The sequence below is a fragment of the Neolamprologus multifasciatus genome, chromosome 8 (genome assembly GCF_963576455.1).
Source record: "Neolamprologus multifasciatus chromosome 8, fNeoMul1.2, whole genome shotgun sequence".
In the NCBI taxonomy this organism is placed as follows: domain Eukaryota; kingdom Metazoa; phylum Chordata; class Actinopteri; order Cichliformes; family Cichlidae; genus Neolamprologus; species Neolamprologus multifasciatus.
In genome coordinates, this window is record NC_140446.1 from 18,504,878 (window position 1) to 18,526,595 (window position 21,718).

The 21,718-nt window shown below is 39.6% G+C and overlaps 1 protein-coding gene and 1 long non-coding RNA gene across 5 annotated transcripts; both read left to right on the plus strand.

Annotated features, from left to right (window-relative positions):
* The first annotated feature begins 74 nt into the window (after nucleotides 1–74).
* Nucleotides 75–21,310, plus strand: kctd5b (potassium channel tetramerization domain containing 5b). 4 transcript variants are annotated; one of them, XM_085171505.1, is made up of 8 exons: nucleotides 75–589; nucleotides 10,258–10,366; nucleotides 11,066–11,157; nucleotides 11,257–11,352; nucleotides 11,599–11,703; nucleotides 14,122–14,247; nucleotides 15,219–15,286; nucleotides 17,176–21,310. In XM_085171505.1, exons 1-7 carry the CDS (start codon nucleotides 281–283, stop codon nucleotides 15,261–15,263), a joined length of 882 nt encoding a protein of 293 aa, XP_085027631.1. In that variant the 5' UTR covers nucleotides 75–280; the 3' UTR covers nucleotides 15,264–15,286; nucleotides 17,176–21,310. The 4 variants fall into 4 exon arrangements, with proteins under 4 accessions (XP_085027631.1, XP_085027632.1, XP_085027633.1 ...); XM_085171506.1 differs by lacking the exon at nucleotides 15,219–15,286; XM_085171507.1 differs by lacking the exon at nucleotides 11,599–11,703.
* LOC146512912 (uncharacterized) lies at nucleotides 596–8,781 on the plus strand. The gene is made up of 2 exons (XR_014875882.1): nucleotides 596–7,205; nucleotides 8,340–8,781. It is a non-coding gene; the product is annotated as an uncharacterized LOC146512912 (long non-coding RNA).
* Nucleotides 21,311–21,718: the final 408 nt, after the last annotated feature.

A 21,718-nucleotide genomic window follows, 5' to 3' on the forward strand; every position in this document is an offset into this window, starting at 1 on the left:
ACAAGCTTGTGTAAATACTTTAAGTATTCAGTGACAACCATAGGAGTACACGAAATCTAAGAGTTATTTTTTCCACCTTAGTTCCAAAGATGTGCATTTTCACTCACACAGATATTTACAGGCTCTTCGTATCAAGAGATTTTGTTCTCCATGCTGACGCGTCAGAGATCAAGCCGGGGAGGGCCTCTTTTCTCTGGAATAATTTATGCAAGTGTCTGTTAGTGCTGGTGGAGTGGGTTAGTAGGAGTGGCTGAACTGAGGAGCTGGCAGTTTGCTTTGCATGAATCGCGGACTCCAAGTTGGTGGCTGCACCTCCGATATTTCCTGTGAGCCGCACAGACAGAGCCGTGCCGAGGCGAGGAGAGGAATGGCAGAGAACAGCTCCGAGACAAGCGGCTCCGTTCACCGGAGATGTTTGGGCCATTCTTCGGCGGAGCGAAACGTTTCAGCTGGGGTCGGGGCTTCAAAATGGATTCGACTAAATGTCGGGGGAACCTATTTTTTAACTACGAGACAGACGCTGTGTCGAGACCCAAAATCATTTCTGTACAGACTGAGCCAAGCTGACCCCGAGCTCGACTCTGACAAGGTAAATGCTAAGCTAGCCCAGCTAGCACTCTAGTTAAGAGCAGTTTCCAAACTTTAAGTTATTTTCTACTGAATATGCTTATATTTACTAGCGTCATTAGGATGATTAATTACAGCATATATCATCTTGTTTGTTCGGATCTGCGGCATTGTGAAAATCAGTGTTTATCTAGGTACTTGGTGTTAACTCAAATTTTTGTGGCTCGCTAGCATTAGCCAGCTAAGCTAGCTAGATTCCGACAGTCAACCTATGACATACGATCTTGCTGCTAGCTTGCGTGTATCTCTTTGTTGTGTCATTTAGCACAATAAGTTATCAGATAATGCGGTTACACTGCTATGCTGTTGAAGGTGTGGGACAGTGCAGTGGGTTTTTTTTCTTTTTTTTTTTTTAAATATATAGGCTTCGCAGTGAATCTAATAAGTCGCCACAGTAGTTGGAAACTTTTCCCCATATGAGGCCGTTGCATTGCGCTGCACTCAGCGAGGTGTCAGATGTCAAACAGTAACAGTTTACAGCAAGCTTTTTTTTTTCCTTTTAAACCTAGTCAGTTTTCAGTACTGAAAAATAAATGCTTTTATTGTGGTTGTATATAGATTAGTGTAACTACAGGAGTAAGTTTGATTGGCTGTAGTCTAATGTTCATATAATATTCGAAATTTATTTTAATGATATATTGACTTGTTTTGAATGTAGTGCACACCTGTGTCCCATTTCTAGCCTTTCATTGACTGTAAAACTACTGTCATATTTTTTTATTTTCTTTTTCCTCTCCGTCTCTTGAGGTTTATCTGCTTCACAGCTTTGTTTGCTCTGCAGTAGTCTGCCTCTGTACACTTGGTGAAGCTCCCCTAATTAGTACATAAGTCATTGTCAGGTGGGGTGCGGTGCTGCTGACAACTGGGATGAAGTCACTTATCTCCCTGAATGACCCCAGTGCTCCAGAAGGCGGCTGTTGGTCCATCTGCCCACTTATAACAGTAGTGCATGTGTGTTTAAAGGCTCCCCAGCACTGTCAACCACAATGTATTACTGTCCACATACATAGTGTATTGTGCTCTATGTTACAGCTCCATTGTTCACTGTTTTCATCCACTGGGACATTTTTAGCTTTGCCCCTGCCCCCCTTTATGCTAAGCTGAGACAATGGCTCATCTCGTATTTTCATGCAAATATCTTAATCTCTGAATAATCAGCTTGCTTTTTTGGTCTGTATCCTTCATGAGCAACAAATCAGTCTGTCTCAAGCCCTCGTCTTAAGTGTGTATCGCACTCTTGAGCCATCTCTGGACTTCACTCCTTGCAGACGCTCTAGTTTAAGGTAACTCCCACTGCAGGGCAGATTATGCCAAGGTATTACTTCACTTGCCACTGCCAACTTATTTACAAGTGAGCCAGAAAATAAATATATATATATATATATATATATATATATATATTTTATTTTTTTTAGTTTTTCATTTCTCACACAGACCTGCATGTGAATAGGAAGCTCGACAGAGCAGTGAAGAGCTCTGTTTTTGGACGAATGCGGTGTTGTTTCTCCCAGCCAAGGAAATGAGTGGTTCAGTTCTCAGTCACGCAGGCTGACGTGCTTCAGCAGGACTCTTGAGGAGAACTGCATTATTCATGTTGTTGACTGTAGCTTGTTTTGCACAGCGGGGTGGACCAGGGAGAAAGTGAAGGAAGTACTGTCATGTGTACAGCCACAACAGCTGACAATCACACATTTCTAAATCTTGTTTTATGTAATTTTAGTCCTAGCTGTGAGTGCTGTAGATATTAGGTTGTTTGATTTGCTGCTCAGTCATGAGCGGGCATGTAAAAATTGTCCAGTCAACAAGCTGAGTGATGCACTTTAGTGGGCAACTGTCTCACTAGCAAACTTCTTTTAATCTGCCCTGAACCTCTTGAGTAAGGGCCCAGCTTTGAGTACCACATCAATTTTTCAAGCCACCCATCACAAAGGATTCTTGTTCTTTCAGCGTCTTATTCTTTTCATATTCATATCCATTTGCAGCCTTAAGAAATTCTCCCTGCAGCATGTGAGAGAGAAAAATATGGCTGCATTTAATGCTGGATTCAGGTTGTGTGTCATGCCTGAGCACACTGTGGGAGACGATGTAAATATTTAACGGCGAGATATCGTCTGCTCCCGCACTGTCTTCTCGCAGTAAGTGCTCAGCAGGAAGCTGCAGAGTGCTATTGACAATTTCAGGTGTGACTCCAGTCGGATTTCATCGCCTTCACTGAAGTAATGCACGTAATCCGGGAACTCACCATTACTTTTTGCATTGTACTGTAGAGGGTTTAAAGATTCTGTAACAAAATCAGTCAGCATGGTCAGTTTTTCACTTCTTCTTCAGTTATGATGCACCTTTCATGGTCTGTCTATTCGGGAGGGGGAAAAAAGTCCACGTCGCAGTGATTTCCTATTTTTCCTAGCGTGCCCTGGACCAGCAAAGCTTTTAGTGGCCTAAAAGGAGCTTTTCATTTAATGCCAGAAGCACTCCTTAGTCATAAGTTGGTTCTGCTTTTCAGATTTGAAGATGGTAAAAAGGTGTGAAATTTCTCCTATGCTTAGCAAAGGGTTATTACTCATGTTCAGATTATCAGCATCAAATAATGTGAAATATGAGATGGTTTCGCATAATATAGCCGTGATGTGAAGCGTGTATTATTTAAAAGACGAAGGCCTATTTGACTATGCCATTACTGCTTGTACTCCAGAGGGATTCCTGACTCCTACTTTACAAGGATCAGACTTCCACTTGGCTAAGTAGCTATGGTCATGTGACTTGGTATCTGCTGCAACATATTTGAGCTCTCTGTCTGCCAGGCGTTTGTACTCTAATTCAGGCAGAGCAGCATTTGGAAATATCTTTACATTCCCTCAGAATTGCCTGACCACCACCAGAATTGCCTGAACGATTGCCTGATCGTTCCTGGTCACTAGCATAAGTCTGTATGAAATTTACCGCTATGTATAATATGCGCTGCTGTTCCTGAAGTGATGATGCAGTGTTTTCACGCACACCTAATTTTTTTTCTCAGAAGCAAACGTGCAGCAACTTGTAATTTTTATTTATTTATTTTTTTTCAGTTGAATGAAGGATTGATTTTCAGTGTTAATGTGTCTGCAGAAAGCCTTATTTGGCATCATGTGTACAAAGGGTTGGGTCACTGTGGTATTTCCTGTTGAAGGATATGTACTGTGTGTAGAAAGAATGATAAGGTTCATACAATACACTTCCCTCTTCTGTGAAGCCCGCCCTTCTAATTGACTTTTGTTTACCTAAATGTTTACTTGTCTGAGGTCATTGTCAGACCAAAAATAATAATGAAAAAAAAGTATGCGGTTTCAATATTACTTAAATGTGGTTTAATTGGTTCCTTATTGGTCTTGCATTTTCATTTAATTGAAGAAACATCAGGAATGTATAATTGAGGTTTGACTTTTTCATTCTGCAATTTCAGCGTCTTTTTCAACTTTCTTCTTGATTTCTCATTTCTGCCCGTCTGCCGTGCATCCTAGTAGCAGCCGTCCTCTGTTTCACTCACTGTCCACACCCCTTTGTTTGTTGCCCAGTGCTCCCCAGCCTGGGCCCCTGGAGACAGTCTTTTGTTTTTAATTAAAAACACGCTCCTCTTTGTGCACACAGGCTCATATCAGAACCCCCTTAACCATACGAAGCGGGTCACTGTGACCACCCCCAGTCTCCCCATAAATGTATGCATACCCACAGGGCCAACCCCACTGAGCTCAGGGGTTTCATACAGCGTCATAGTGGAGCTTACAAATATGCAGCAAGTTTACAGAAGTGTGTGCGCGTGCCCTCGTGTTTCAGGAGTATGCAATTTTTCAGTTAAAGCTGCTGATAATTTTTGGTATGTGTGTCAACACCAGGCTTATTTGTACAGTGCATACAACATAATGTTGACTTTCATAGTAGGTGAGCACAGGGGTTACTAATAACACAAACAATAGCCATGTTTTTCAAGTCACTCAATGAGCCAATTCACACAATAACAGGAACCCTGAAACCAAATCAGCTAAATGGAACCAAGCCATCTTTTTGTTTATTGGGTAATGTGATGATGATCTGAGGAACGGGGGGTGGGGTGGGGGATGCTGCACACATGTAGTTTCATAATGCTTTTCAGCTCTCTTCAGTTCAGTTGTACCATACACGTGAATGTTCACAAAAACAACCTGCTGTGGGTGTTGGTGGTGGTATGACACACACAGTAACTTTTGGACTATTTTTTTTGTTTTGTTTTTTTATATAACCCTTTTTTTGCAAGTGTCCTGGCTGTGGTAGGCAGCAGTGAATCTCCCTCTTCACCCATTTTCTACACAGTTCTCCAAAATTCTTGTTGAGATGTGTCGTTGTAGAGTCACTGCAGTCAAAGTGAAACTAATGTTGAATATACCTCATCTGAGTGCCGACATGTTGACCAGTCAAACATGGGTGTAATCATTGAAATGGTAGTTGACCGTAAGTGTTGCAGTTGTCTTCTTTCAGTTCCTCCCTTTAGGGGTTGTCACAGCGGATCATCTACCTCCATCTAACCCTTCTCTGTCACACCAACCATCATTTAAAGTCCCCACTGTGTTCTGTGCACTCCTACCTTCGCCCTTAATCCCTCCAAACATGCATCCCCCTCTCTCCTCCTCCTCGGTCTTCAGCACGCGTTCTGCTGGTACGCAGCTGGTCAACAGCACCGGTCACTGTGTTAAACCAGTTTTGTTGCTTGCAAAGATCTGACATGAAAAATTGCATGATTGTGGATGGGAAAGAAAAAGGAAAATTGTGATAATCAGGCAAACGGCTCAGTAAAATCATAAATGTTGAAACACTTTTGTGGCTTTAACAAAGGTGCGTCCACACAGGAAACAGTTCACTCATCGGTCACTGCTTGAAAGCTAACAATGAGTCGCTAACGGACATTCCGGGGTTTTTTTAGGACCTGCCAGCTTCATGTCACCAATAATTTTTTTTTTTTTTTTTTTTTTGTCACTGCTGTAGCCACTTGAAGTCGCAAAAATATCTTTGATGTTCTTTGGTCTCTGGTCACCGCATTTCTGTAAAACACTTTCTGTATAGTTGCAGCTTATACTTTATTTATGGTATTGCGAATGTGTCACATTCGAATGCAGGTGATATAGCCTCAATATTATGTCACAATAGAAGGGGGGGAAAAACTGAAGACATTTGCAGACGGCAACATTTAGAAGTGTAAGTGAATGTAGGGTATTTTCTGTCCTTCATCTCCAGTCAGCTGCTGTCATTGATGACAGCTTCCTAATTTAAATTAAGGTGGCAGCAGCATTATCATGGAACATTGTTGGACACATTATATCCAGTGGCAGCATACATCAAATATAAGCACAAAATAAGCCTCTAAATTTTAACTACTAGCATAAAATAATTGCCTAAAATTTTGTTTAGTAGTAACTAAAGTATTTTAACTCTTCGGGAGCTGCACAATAAAACTGAACAATGTTTTCTACCTGGGATTTTGTATCATGGGTTTGTGCATCACCACCTGCTAGCATCTCCTCTATCATAGCCTGATTTATACTAAACGGTGTGTCTTTTGCCTCAAGTTTGTTTTTTCTGCCTTCAGCGTGAACAGTTTTCATGCACGTTTTGCAGAGTGTTCTGCTTTGTAGGATGATATACTAAATCATGCTTGAAGGCTGACATGGCAGCTCTTGCGGGTCTCTGACATACCCAGGCTTTTCTTGTTGTTGCGTGCACTGGTGAGCATAAATACATGACATTGCTATAACAATGGCATAGTGATGTTTTTATATCCCCTAAAACTTTATTCCAGTATTATTGGGAACAATGTGATATGAAACTGGGCTAATTTTCCTATGAAGAGCCTACAGAGAGAGGTTTTCAACCAATGAAAACATGCTCCTTTGCATTCCTGCAAAATCCGAACGTTGGTCAACGTGGGTTATACTGTGCTTTCATCCATCCATCTTCTTCCGCTTTATCCGGGGCCGGGTCGCGGGGGCAGCAGCCTAAGCAGAGAAGCCCAGACCTCCCTCTCCCCAGCCATCTCCTCCAGCTTATCTGGGGGAACACCAAGGCGTTCCCAGGCCAGCCGAGAGATATAATCTCTCCAGCGTGTCCTGGGCCTGCCCCGGGGCCTCCTCACCGTGGGACATGCCCGGAACACCTCGCCCAGGAGGCATCCTTGTCAGATGCCCGAACCACCTCAGCTGGCTCCTTTCGATGTGGAGGAGCAGCGGCTCTACTCTGAGCCCCTCCCAGATGGCTGAACTTCTCACCCTATCTCTAAGGGAGAGGCCAGCCACCCTTCGGAGGAAGCTCATTTCCGCCGCTTGTATCCGCGATCTCGTTCTTTCGGTCACTACCCACAGCTCGTGGCCATATGTGAGGGTAGGGACGTAGATCGACCCGTAAATTGAGAGCTTCGCTTTTACACTCAGCTCCCTCTTCACCACGACGGACCGGTGCAGCGTCTGCATCACTGCGGCTGCAGCACCAATCCGTCTGTCAATCTCCAACTCCCTTCTCCCATCACTCGCGAACAAGACCCCGAGATACTGTGCTTTCATTGAGTGCTAATTGACCCTGTGCACGAGAAAATGCTAACTTCCTGGTTTGAGACCGGATGTGGGGTTGTACATGTCCGGTAGCTTTACTTTGCGGTCAATCGCTACTGCGAAGATATCCTCCAAAATCATTTCCACAACTCGAAAACGGAAAGATCGCGTTAAGTTACAAAGAGCAGGAGGTGGGAACACTCACCACTGATGTGTCATAAAAAATCTAATGATCAATTTTGACGTTTAAAGAGTTTAGATCAATCAGTTGTTTACATCACTCAACACAAGCAGAACTGCATTACTGCAGCAGAAGACACATCGTCCACATTCAGAAGCACATCTCTGTATAGTGACTGGTCTTATGATTTAAACAGGCAAATGTTCAGCATTCAAACTACAGGTGAACAATAGTCAAACCAGATGTTTCCGTTATGTCGATATCAGCTAGTCAAGTACACACCTACACAGCATGTTAACACACCGTGAAAAAGAGCCACACAAAAAATGAATGATTGCTGGTAACGGTTTCTATACATTAGTATGTACGAAGGTATGTTGTGACTTACCTTCAAAATTACAGTGGTCCCTCGCTAGAACGCGGTTCACATTTCACCTCGCTGTTTCGCAGATTTTTTAGTGCAAGTTTGCATGCTTTTTTTACATCACATTGTGTCCTGCGTCCTGATCGCTGCAGACGATCTCCTCCGTGACGTCTCTCCTGTACAGTACAGAATCGCCGCATCGATCCCTGGCAGTGTGACTCTGAAGTGCAGTGCTGTATGTCCACGATGTCCACGAACCGTTTTGCACCATCAAAAAATAAAATTGGCTACTTGATTTCACCTATCGCTGGTTATTTTTAGAACATAACACCCAGGATAAACGAGGGACAGCTGAGAAATATAACATTTGAATCCCTTTTCTATTTTGCTCTGAGGCGCGGGGATAAATATCGACATGTCGATGAACATCATTTACAGATATATTGGGTAAATGCCCAAAACATCTATAGAAATGTAAATCGCCGCTTGATTCATTCATTTGCTTAACTTGTTTTGGACCGTAAACCAGGCGCGAATAGGACACCGGAAACAAAGCTCCCCACAGGAGTTTCCGCACAGGAAGTAGCATATGCTAACGTGCACATAGTCAATTGGTGAGTGGGTCACAACAGGGAAGGAGTTCACCAGAAATGAAAGAAGTGAGAAGAAAACGGTGGGAAATCAAAAGATAATTTTAATGAAAAGATACATATTTTTTTTTTAAGTGTGAAAGTTACAAAGAGTGGCTGCTGGTTTTTTTTGTTTGTTTGTTTTTTTACACTTGGCTTCACTGCAGCTTTGTGTAGGTCTATAACTTTGCTCTTCTCCATGGTTTGGCTCACAAACCGGTTGTACTACATATTTTTTTCACTGTCCCCATCTGACAACAGACTCGCTGCCTCTGGTAGATGGTCGTCTGTAGCTACCCACAGACTACCCACGCACCCACACGTTGAACCATAGTTTCCCCTTTTAAATTTAACAGTGAACCATTGTAGTAAAAGATTTTCTTGGCAAATTGGGGGTGTTTGCATGTAGTTAAGACAAAGACTTACATTATCTATACTTTCCTGTCATTTCTGACTGATCTTAAACTGCATTTCAAGCTTGAGTGATGCACAACTTAAAAGAACAGGTTGAAGGTGTTTTTATCACCTTTTTTCCTTTTGCAGAATAGCAATGATAATCTGATGGAGAAAGTGGAAAAACATGTTTTTTTTTTGTTGTCGTTGTTATTTCTATGAAACTCCAATGAAGATCTGCAGTGGGACATTTGTGCAACTGAATAGATAGATGGAGCCTAAGCTTCACTATGAAAGCCAAACCATCGCGTACAGAGTTATGTGGATGGCTGTGATGAGTTGCGTCCTCCATAAAGGCATACCTCTATACGTGCTTAATCAGTGACTGTGGACTTGTAAGAATCTGACACGGAGCACTGAGACCAGAATAGAGCTCCACTGGGCTCCGGTGGAGTATTTTTTGCCATGGAAAAGGGGTCATCCAGCCAAGAGGGCTTAGAGATTCATTATAAAAGAAACTGCACTGGGACATTTTCTCATTATTGAAAATTTTAATGGGTTACAAAATGAATTCCTCTCTGCACGATGAACTGTCTCTGATTCATGTAGCGTCCTGAAATTTATGACTTATTGGCGGTGTGTTCTTGGGCGAATAATGTCAGAAGCAGCATAAACCAGTAATGCTGCAAATTTGCTAGGATTGTCCCCTGAAGACACATGAGCAACTGTGTCTCAGAAGCGTTTGAAGACGAGCTCAAAATATGCTCAAGGCCTTTCCTCTGTGCTGAGTATTTCATTCAATGTTACAGCACATTTTACTCACTAAATGTGGCATTGTATTAAACAGCTTGTAGATTCAGTCTGGCTATTGGACAGCTGTACAGACTGTCTTTTATATTATGTGTGAGGCCAACTGTGTAACGGCCCAGACTAGGCTAATTTCTGGTTTTAAGCCAAGGTGCTTTCTCCTGGTCCCTGTGGTGGGTTAGCCCTGCTGTTCCAAATCTTTTTCTGTTCTGCTCTAATTGTTTTAGCCGCTTCTTCTCTCATGAGACGAAGACAGTCTAATCACAGAAATAGGGGAATACCCAGTGGTTGTGAAGGAATCGGGATCAAACCCAAGGCCTGTGGGAATAGCACAGTGATATCCCAGAGTGCTTGTATGTGTGGCTCTGTGTGCATGTCTTCTCAACCAATGTGGCAATTGTAAACGCTCCTGCGTTTACAATCTCATCCCATGAGTTTTGTTCACTGATGTGCAGTGGGTGTTGTTTGTGCTCAGATTATGTTTCACTTGAAAGTACACACTGGCTCATGAAGAAAAAAAATCCTTTTAATGGACAAATGTCATTTAATGAAGTTGTGTCATATCTATGGGAGAGTTTTAAATATATTAAAACAATCCTAAATTTACCTAAAATGCTTGTTTGGATTTTTAAAAAAAATACAAAACAATGATTGCAGTTTCTGTTTTTTCTAATAACTGTACCTTTTTGTCTCTTTGATTTTTTTCAGGATGAAACTGGTGCCTATCTCATAGACAGAGACCCCACGTACTTCGGGCCAGTGCTTAACTACTTAAGGCATGGCAAACTGGTGCTCAACAGGGACTTGGCAGAGGAAGGTAATGTCTCTATGGAACATGAAGGAATGCTTCAATTTAATCAAACTCGTGCCAAATATTTTAAACAATAGTGATGATCATTACGCAAAGCACCCCATGGGAACTACTATATGTAAGGCTAATTTTGGGATAATAATTCCCTTAGAAAGTGATTACAGAAAAAGTATTACCTTTGCCCCTCCTGTAAAAACCCAAACTCACTCAATGTTCAGCACATCAAGATGACCCAAAGAGAGCATTTGGATAACAAGATTTATAAGGTTTCAATTAGTAAACCTGCAAACGCTTCATTAGTCGTTGCCTGTTTGTCTCCCAGGGTGTTGTCTCCCAAATATTTGTTTCTGCATTGCAGCACTCACTAGGTGTAGCTGATCGCAAATAAATATATTGTGCTATGCTGAAAACCTTGTGATTGCTTTAGATAATGGCACAGTGCCTCGACTGTTCCTAGTTTGGAAGATGCTGACTTGTCTGCAAACACTGGCAAACTTGTCACCAAGCAGTTGTGAAGCTTGGAAAAAGTAAAGTGGAAACTGAATATCTGCTGTCAAAGTAAAAGTTGCACTTTTTGAGATATGCTGGTTGCAGAGCTAAGGCACAAACATTTTCCTTTGCTGGTTTGCTTCAAAGGATGCTTTGGAGTGTTTGTTGTCCAGTAGAATATCTGTCTGAGATCTTTTGCCTTATTTCTTGTTTTAGGAGTTTTAGAAGAAGCCGAATTCTACAACATCACATCATTAATAAAGCTCATCAAGGATAAGATCAGGGAACGCGATTGCAAAACATCACAGGTACATGGATTTATGTGACATTTCAATGGATTTCTCAATAATTGTAATGCCCGCCTTTTTAAAAAAATGAATACATTATGTGCTCATCCTTGCTCTCAGGTTCCAGTAAAGCATGTTTACCGGGTGCTGCAGTGCCAAGAGGAGGAACTCACTCAAATGGTGTCTACCATGTCTGATGGCTGGAAGTTTGAACAGGTAAATCTCCCCCAGCGTCCCAGCGACAATCGTCCTTCCATGTGCTTCACCCACCCCGCTATGCTCACGTTGACCCAGAAAGTGCAATTGTCCACATTGGAAATGGTTTAAAAATATATAAATAAATAAATGATTTAAAAAAAAAAAAAAAAAAAAAAAAAAAAAGCCAAACAGCAAATCACATCTTTCTCAATGTCCGCATACATGATCCGGGCATCCCTTCTGTGCTCTGATTGGTTGTTGCAGCTTGTCAGTATAGGTTACGGGCGGGCCCACCAGTCAGAGTTTCTGCTGATTGTGTCAAGGGAGGTGAAGGGAGAGGAGTCTGCTTTGCCAAACAACAGCGGAGAGGTGTGTCCCACGAATCTCTGTCCACGGGCTGGTCACTGCATGATCCCCATGTTGTCCGTACACACCCCGTTGGCCATTGTTTGTCCCAAGTAGACACGTAGCCATCGGTTAATTTTCAGTTGGTAATTTTCCGTTTTCATGTATACTGCTTGCTCACCAGTGAGGCTAAGAGACCCTTACACCTTTTTGTTTTTTATCCTTTTTTTGTCTTGTTTTGGTTTAGTTTTGCTTTACTTTAGTTTTTGTCGTTCTGTATTCAGTATGTCAGCAGCTTTATCTGTTTTGCTTTGATGTAGTCACTTTTGGAGGAGCTGAGGGAGGGTGGGCGCTGGAATCTAGTACTGGTTGTTTAGAAGTGCAGTGTTGCTTTTATCTGCCGTTTAGGTAATCTTCTTTGTAACTGATTTTGTCGAGCATTACAAGGGAATCCAGATGAAATATAGAAATTATGACAAAGGTTAATTTTTTTTTTCTTCAAAGAGAAACCGCATGTTTGGCTGTTTGGAGTGCGTGTAATGTGTGACTGAATCTCTCTGCAATGTGGGATCATTGGCTCTCCCATCAGAGCTGAAAACCCACTAATCTCCTTATACCCGTCAGATGGGGAAACTCCAAAAAAACAAAACAAAAAAACAAACACTCCCAATGCAAAGCTTAAAGCTCCACCGTCAGACGAGGAGAGTCTTCTAGGACACGCTCCGATTATATAAATCTAATTTGTTGTTTAACTGATGGTTCGCTGAGCTGTGTGTTAAGTGGAATCCAAGATAACTAGTTGAGATTATTTGAGGGGTGTTTTTGTTTTTTTGCTGTGTTAATGTTGGAGAGCTCGCTAACAACAACAAGTCTGTGGCAGCAGGGCTAATGAGGCGATGCATGTCTGAACATGCACACCTGGGTACAGACGGTATACATGCAGCCTGCAGTACACACACTTAATGTTCAACAGCAAAAGCGGATGAAAACGAAATCAAATCGAGAAGTAGCCGTTTCTTCTTTTTGTTATTTTTTTTTATTTTTTATGTATTTGGTTTTTTTTTTTATCTCACTTGGTCATTCCTTTATTTGTCCCCTTGTGTCCTTTTGGTTTTTGTTTAGACTGATGTGACTGGGAAAGAGCAGAAATTATTGCCATGTTTTTTAAGACGGATGTAGAAAGATTTCATTTGTAGGCTCTTTTGCTTACCAGAAATAAACCAAGGTGCTGTGGTTTCATTGAGGTTTTCATTTGGTTCAAATTGTACTGGCCTACTTCCACTATCAAGTGTTGAGTAAGCCCTTGAGACAAAACAAGACCGAAAAACAAACCATTAAAGCGGGCCCATTATGTTTACTTATGCCCTCCCTTTCAACCAGCTTTCTTCCGATTGGCTGCCTCTCACAAACTGAAGGTTTGGATGGGCCTTGGTTAAGCCTGATATGACCCTTTTAACAATGTTGCCTTTGCTTGAGCCTTTTTAGTTGAAGCTTGATATGTTTATTAAGATGGAAGTAAAAGAAAAGCATAATAGGTCTGCTTTAACGAGAGTACAGCCCAACAACAGCAACAGTGTGACGATTGCAGCATTGGTGAAAACTCCAACATTTGCCATTCGCATTCTAGAAACGCTAAGGGTCAAATCTTGTGTCAAAGAGCTTTAAAATGGATCTGAATTGTTGGATGGAAGTGAGTCTGCAGTTTTCTCTTTGTAGGAGATGCTAAGCCTGGTCCTGTCAATCCACCATTCCCCAGTGATTTTTATTTTAAATTTATTTATTCATTTTTTCCCCTCAATCAGCATGTTGCTTCCTGTGATCCGTCCCTTGCACTCGTATTCTGTCAGTAACTATCTGCTGTTCATCCTTTTCTTTCTTTTTTAAAATTTCTACAGCCTTAATTTGTGAACCACAGATTATATTTTCTTTAGTTTCCTTTGAGCTTTCCCATGTTTTATGTTGAAATCAGTGCTGGTATGTCTGCAGGTCCTGAGATCACGAATTCTTTTTAAATGTTTTTTTTTATAACAACTCTCAAATTTTCAGTGTAGCCTTTTTCAAAATGGCTAGCTTTAACATTTGAAATGGCACACCCTGTTGCCCTCAGTGCACCATATAATTGTGCAGCTTTGCCATATTGAGATTAAATCTGACCGCGGATCTGTTGTGTCACTCCCAAACCTGTCCTACATCGCTGTCTGCCTAGTAAAGGCGCTAAATGTGATGTAACTAACTCTGGGTTAGGGTTAGGCTTTATGGTTTTACTAAGAACTGAGGCAGCTTAAATTTAAGGACTCTCTGTGCTCCCTGTTTGGTTTTCCGCCTGTTTTACATTAGTATAAGGTATCCCTCCTTGTGTTTTCCCACCACGAGTAACCCAGATTTTTGCCTTTATCAGTGTAATTCTAATTCTTTGTCTTTGCTCTGCTCTCATCTCTCTAGCTCGTCAGCATCGGCTCATCCTATAACTACGGAAACGAAGACCAAGCTGAGTTCCTGTGTGTAGTCTCCAAGGAGTTGCACAATCAATCATACGGGACAAACAGTGAGCCCAGTGAGAAGGCTAAGGTAAGTGCGTGAAAGGGCTTGTTATAAGTCCATAGCAAACATCGGTGAAAGATGGCCTGTGCTGGATGCATGTACATTCCTCCAGGGAGCTGAGAGCACATCTACTACTTTCTTGATGAAAACTTCCTGTAAAGGAATGCATTGTGCTGCTTTTTTTATTTTGTTGACTAACCAGAAAATTGACAAACAGAAAAACCACAAGCAACCATAGAAAAAGAACTTAAAATGGAAAAATATTACAGAGATTAATTATTTCAGTTGAGGCATAAGAAGAACTTTGTCTTCACATCACATAGACAAACTAAATTTAACCTGCTGTTGAAATTTCTGTTAAATTTGACCTGAAGTCTAAACTGTGTAATCCAGCTCTGGGCATTAAGATGGCACAGGTTTGTGCTGCTACTGGCAAAGTGTCTTTTACATTTTCTTTTTATATTATTATTATTTTTAAATTGGGGTGATAGTGACCCACTCCTTAGAGGAAGCAGCACTTAAAGACTAATATTGTTACGCCTGTATTTATGGTTTTATTTTCCTGATTATTAAAGAGATTAGAGGCTGTCGGAGCTTATTTGAAGCAAATGTAGACTGTAGAGATTTTACTGCGCTCTATTCATTTAGTCTCTCCAGGGGCATCCTATCCAAATCAAGATCTTATTACTGGTTTTATATTCTGTACATTATTTCTCAGTCCATTTTGTTATGTAGCTATTTATTTGTTTGGGACCTAATATCTAGATTTAACATCCAAAAAAAGGGAACTGACCTTGGTTGGGAAGGTGTCCTTGGATTATGTTTTTGTGTCACTCTGACGCACTTCACATTGTTGATTTAATGATAATCCCCTTTGATCCGTTGTTAGTTTTACTTTTCACCTTGTTCTCCTTTTTCACCTTCATTCATTTCCATTTCTTTTACAACATGCCTTTCTTGTCTTCTTCTGTGCTGTCTGCATGCTGCATGTTGCTCAGAGCGAGGACGAAGAGACGGATTATGAAATGAATGACTCTGATTAGGGTTGAGCACTTATGACTCACCGGTGAGCGCTCAACTGCTCGTAGTCCTTCCCAGCACACCTCCTTAGTTTTTCCTTCCTTCCTTTTTCCAAGATGCCTTTTTAACGCTCCTCAAAATGTTTCACATTTGTTTTCAAAGACGGCGAGAGCTGAGCTCTTATAAGATGGTTACAAAAGTCCAATGATAGAATCAAGGTTGCAAATCAGCTTTGGACATTGGAGTCTGCAGGCCAAAGCTGGATCAAAAGCCTCACTACTCCTGCTGAGGCAGGAGACTTTATTGCAGGTGAAGCTCTCTTTGAAACAAATGGAGCTCTTCCCATCTGGTTTCAGACCCCTGTAATTATTGACATGCTCACAGCATTTGTTAATGGAAGGCATGCTGAATCATCAGCTGCTGCATTTTGACTCATCCTCCCTGAGAATGACATTGAAAGAGATGGGTGGGCTGGTGTGCACCCTCTGCCCTTTCTTTGTCATAAATAGCTGTAGGTTACAATGGTTTTGTTGTTTGTTTTTAAGTCAGACCACTCGTGTGTCTGTGCTATGCTGGTTTTTAATGATTAAAGGTGGGAATTTCGATATTACTGGCACATTTTTATGCATCAAAAGAAAAGAAAAAAATCACATTTCACAAGGAAATAATTCCAGTAAAGATTTCTCCTTGCCAAATATATTTTCTTCCCAAAATACTTAAGAAATGAAACCAGTTAAACAGCAGGTATTTTCTTCTTAATGTGCCTCACACTGAACATAAATTTTAACTCAGGAGAAAGCCAAATGACTCAAAGGTTTGATCTGTCCTCTGAAATCAGGAGGGGAAAAAGTTCCCACCTGCCTGTCAAAATCAGCACTTTTCTTTGAACTTTAATATATTTTAAAAAGGGATGTACATTTTTTTTAACCTTCTTTTTTTAAATTTTGTAAAATGTTAAAAAATACAGCTCAAAATATGTAAAAGAAGGTTGACGTTTTACACTTTTTAATTTCCTGTATTTTCACAGTATTTTTGAGCCCTCGTAACCTTTCTAATACAGCTCAGTCGATAGCCGCGTGAAATCAGAGCTGAAACACATTTAAGCTCTTAAAAAACTTGAAAAATCAACTTCACACCCACTCATGGTGTCACAGTTTCAAGCCAAAATCTCATTTTTGCTCAGCATTAGTTTTTCTCTGACCAACTTTGGGCATCAATATCACACATTACTGCATCAACAGTAAATGAGGTACCCTCGATGCTTAGTCCATTTTCTCAAAATTCACTGAAGGAAATGTCAGAGATTCTTCGTTTTGGGTAAACTTTTAAGTGTTGTCTCTGTGTGACGTAGGTGTTTGAAATGATGTAAAAACACTGGTGTTTACATGTGTTCTTTAGGTCTTGAAGAAATCCTTAAAATACTCAAAGTATGAGCATGTGTCACAGATCACAAATCTCTTAGGGTCTCTGAAAAGTCTCACAGTATGAAAGGAAAACTGTAGCTTCATTCGATACAGTGACATTATTCTACAGAAGCCCAAAGTCATTCTGAGATCGACCCTATCATTTACAATTAACATTTTGAGCAACTGCAGCTTTTCTAGTGTTGTGGGGTTGTTACATTAACAGAAAAGGGGGGGGGGGGGATGGATGGAAGTGGTTAATGTCAAAAAAATTTAAAACCAGAATGAGTGAGAAGACTTGTTAGTAGAAGATAAAGACTCTTTACTACTTTTACTCGTGCAAGCGTTTCCTTTTTCTTTGCCCCCTAATCGGTATGTTTGTTTCAACCGCCTTGTGCTTTAAGTGTGACAGACACTGTGACATTAATAAAGAGGTGGATCAGTGCTGGGGGACACTAAAAGTGACTTAACTGCTGCAGATTGTGTAGTGTTGAGCATTTTTGCTGATTATCTAATGTTTCTGTCTTTGCAGATTCTTCAGGAAAGGGGTTCCCGGATGTGAAAAGGACTCAGTATTATGAGCTCCAGGTGTTATGATGCAAACATATCATCTATGTGGAAGAACGTGTGGCACAATGGAGATTTAAAGTGGGGTGTGCATTTATTTTGTTTTCCCTCCACTTTCTTTTTTTTTTTTTTTTTTTTTTTTTAAGTTTTTTGATGTAAATAAGTCTGTTTACTGACAATTTGTGCCTGTACATTTAAACTGGACCTTTTTATTAAATTAGCGGCAAGTTTTTGTTTCTAACTGAAAGTAAAGAATTGTAATCTACAAATGTTTTATGCTATAACAAATGGCCGCCATCATATAAGGCCAATGATTCACTCAGGGTCATCTGTTGAGTTAATTCTTATATCCTCCAACTCAAGGGTCTGGTAAGGGATCAGTATGGTCTTTATAACTCCGAGTATCAAACACAAAAATCATTGTTTCAGAGATTTTAAAGAAGGGAATTGTTGTATTTGCTCAACGCCTGTGAGTCAGGCTATTAAACATAAAATTGAGCCCAAAAGCAAACTGGTTAAAAATGGTTACCCAAAGACTTCAGTTTTACTGAGATTTGTGATCATGAGGACCTCAAATGCACGTTTTTTGTTTTTGTTTTTGTTTTTTTGCTTTTAAATTTCAGATGTATTTTAGGAATTTTGATTATAACTTTTTTTTCCAGTAGTAATTAAAAGTTTTAAAAAACAAGGAATGATCACCTTAGAGTACAAGAAATCTTGACTGTAGATAAAGAGGCATTAGGTAATCAGAGGTAGGAAATGACCTATAATAAACAGAAATATCTGCCCAACATGGCAATGTTGCAAAGCAATATACTTTTTAAAAATATATACTTCAGGTAAAAGTATACTACTAGTGTACTGTAGCTTCCATCTTTAGTAACCCAGTTAAATTGAGGTGCTTTTTTTTTGTGCTGTTAGGTCAAATTGACTCTTTGCTTGAAAGTCAACTATTCATATTTGAACTCTGACCCTCTACTGCTATTAGTTTATATAGTTTGCTTTTCTAGGGAGTTTAAAATAATCCATAAAATATTCCCAGGAATTTAATAAAACTATATGTAGCGTGAGTCTGACAGATATATCTGCATTTATGACAACTAATACCTGAAAATTAAAGAAGAGACCAGAGAAGCACCCTTCAGCCATGTTAGCAGTTTTGATGTTGCATACTTTGTCCACCAGAGGGCACTGCAACTTCGCTGGAGGCAACATAGCTGCAACCAGCTGATTTGAGCAAGAGTGATTGCATAAGTTTCATGGATCTGAAAGGGGAAACAAATTGTCTGATTAATTGAAATGTTGATATATTTTTTTGATTTCGTTTTTTTTTTTTTAAACTATTGGTCGGGCTCTAGATGCTACTCGCCTTCTGCTTCTCACAGTTCCCCCCCCCAAATTTTTTTTTAATCATTGCTCCAAAAAATCTGCTGAAATTGTGAGCAGGTTTATGTAGGAACTATTTTCTTTCCAAACTACACCCTTCAGCCAAAGAAAGCATGTGTCTAGCTGACATTATGGGTGAGCAGAGGCAAACACAGTTGTTTACGTCCTGTCACGAGCCTTACATGATGGATAGGCACACACTTCCTCCAGCTGGCATTTGTAGTTCAGTCAAAGAAAATAGTTCCTGCAGAAAACATGGTTTGTCCAATTAAAAAAAAAAAAAAAAAAAAGTTTTCAATTTTTTAATACCCGAGTCACATTAACGCTGACTTCTATTTCTGAGTACCACGTCATGAGTTCCATTTAGTTATAATTATATTCAAGAGATTGCAGAGTTGATGTATCTAAGACTGTGGAACAGTTTTGGATGTATCATTTGATTTTTAAGCTGAACTGTCCCCCTTTTTTTGTTTTTGTTTTTATTTTTATTTTTTTATTTAAGTTATTATACATTCAGGAAGTCCTCTTGCCTGTTTAAAGATTAAGAGTGATTACAGTTGCTCTGTTTTCTGTTAATGTGGACCTGTAGTAATATAAAGACTTTGAAAGGCTCTTAAGCGTAACTTTGCATTAATTAGAATTTTCTTAGAAATGTCTGAAGTTTTAAACTATTTGAGACCTCATGTTCATAAATCTAAAGTTAACTGGTAAAGTCCTCAGGACAATGGTGACTCCCCCCCCCTTCCCCGCTGTCGTCTGAGTTATCCTTAGCTCGTTTATTTCATATGTTTGAGGGAACATCATTTGAGATCCTTTTGTTTTTTAAGGGTTTTTTGGGGGGGGTTTAGGGTTTTTTTTTTTTTTTTTTTTTTTTTTTTTTTTTTTTTTGGGGGGGTTTTTTTTGAGGGGAAGTATTTGCGGCGTTTGGGACTGGAACTGTTCGAAGGCAGCGGTGAAGGACTTTGTTCATATCAAGATATTGTTTTCATGTAAATAATCCAAATTCAATATTAATATTTAACTCTTAGGAAAACTGCACGTTTTGTACACTGTATAGAAAACACAGCTTCAGGTGGAAGTTGTTTATACTGGATCTTTAAAAAACAAAACAAAAAAAACGAGAAAACCTTGGCTTCTGTTTTTTGCATCGTTTGTACAGGACTAGAGATTTCGGAGTTGGGGTTTAAAAAAAACTAAACAAGGAAAAAAAAGATACTCTGTAAGGCGTCTTTCACTGACAACATGCCTGGAACATGTTTTGATAACCAATAACAAAGCTATACTTGGCTGGCTATGAAGTTGACTGTTACGTTTCAGAAAAACGAAAAACAAAAATGTATTTTTTTTTTTCTTGCAGTGTGATAAGATTTCTTAGCTTTTTTTTTTTTTTTTTTTTTAATTGTGTAGATTTTCATACACCGCATTACAAGCACTACAGTGGGAAACACTGTGCACACTGCTTACAGCCTGTAATGCTGGTAATGTAAATACTGCCTTTTAGAACACTTTTTTTTAAATAGAAAGTTGTTTTCAGGTTTTGGTGTGTGGTTTTGATAGGTTGGATATTTCATTCACATGTTATCATTTAGTGTTGCCTTTTTTTTTTTCTCTTCTCCCAGTGACCAAAATCCAATGTCTTATGTGTATTGAACACATCGATCTTAGTGTCAGGGATGAGTAACTTTTCTTAATGCTGGCACACTTTGTACATATAGACTTGTTAACGACACACAAACCTCCATTTACTCACACGTACACGTATACATTCGAATTAAGACCGTTTTTATATTGTCGGGAGGAAACGAGTATGGATGCATGTTTTTAAATATAGAAATATAGACACACACACACACACACACATATATATTTAAACACACACAAGGGCTTTTAAAGTGCAAAATTTGAGATCTGCAAAGAGGTTCAATCAGAGTAGACTGGATTTCCTGCCAGAGCTAGGCTATGTTTACATTTGCTATAGTATTCTGAAGCCTTCCGATTATTTACAGTCTTGCACTCCCTCACACACCTGACTTGTGTGACCGCACCAATGGCAACTAGCACTCCCCATAAGCTAATATTCACTCTGACATGCTGACAAATGTTGAGATACTCCATCCATTTTTAACAGCCAGTGCTTGAGCGTTGCAGACAATCTTGCTTTCGCCCCCTTTCTTCTTAAATTTGATAAAATGTATCTGCGTAGGCTAAGAGCTAAGGTTTATACAAGTCTCTTTTGAGACCTTTTTTTTAAGTGTTTTTGTGTTTGATTTGCTTGGTTTGGTTGTAATCTCATTTAAAATGCTCTGTTCAGAAGTGTTCAACGCCCCCTCTACTTGAGCAGCTACATTACATTGAATGCCCTTCACAGACAGGTTGTCTGGTTTAGAATCTGGGATAATCTTTTATGTGATGGACAAACTTATCAAATGTGTAGCCTGATCCTTTTAAGTGCCCAGTTTGTTTTGCATTCAAGTCATAAACCACAGATCACTGTAATGCATGACTGATGATGATCACACTTGTAATCAGAGGGAATGAATGTGTCATTTTTCCTCTATCTTAACAGTTACATTAATAAGGTTCTCATATCACTACATAGATCACTTCTATATGATCTTATGCAATGTTAAAAATATACAAACTGAGTATGAGGGTTAAGGGGATAGATCTATATGGTCTTGCATAGGGTAAACCCAATAAAATGTTGTCATTCATATCTGTCTTTTTTTTTTATTATTTATCTCCTGGCTCTTCGAAGTTACTATAATTTAAATTTTTATATATATATATATATATATATATATATATATATATATATATATATATATATATATATATATATATATATATATATATATATAAAATAGCACAGTGCTCTTAAACTTTTGCAAACTATAGCAATAAATGGATAAAGTGGCGACAACAAATCGTAATATATGATAATGGCGACCTCTTGAGTCGAGTCACGAAAGGAATAGTTGTCGTTGAGTAGTCGAAAAATATGCCCGTATAAATATAGACGACGGGGGGAAAAAGTTTTCGTTTATACTTAAAATTAAATTATCCGAAATTGGTCTTTTAGACGTATCGCTTATCTTAACTCTTTGGTAACTGCGCACAAA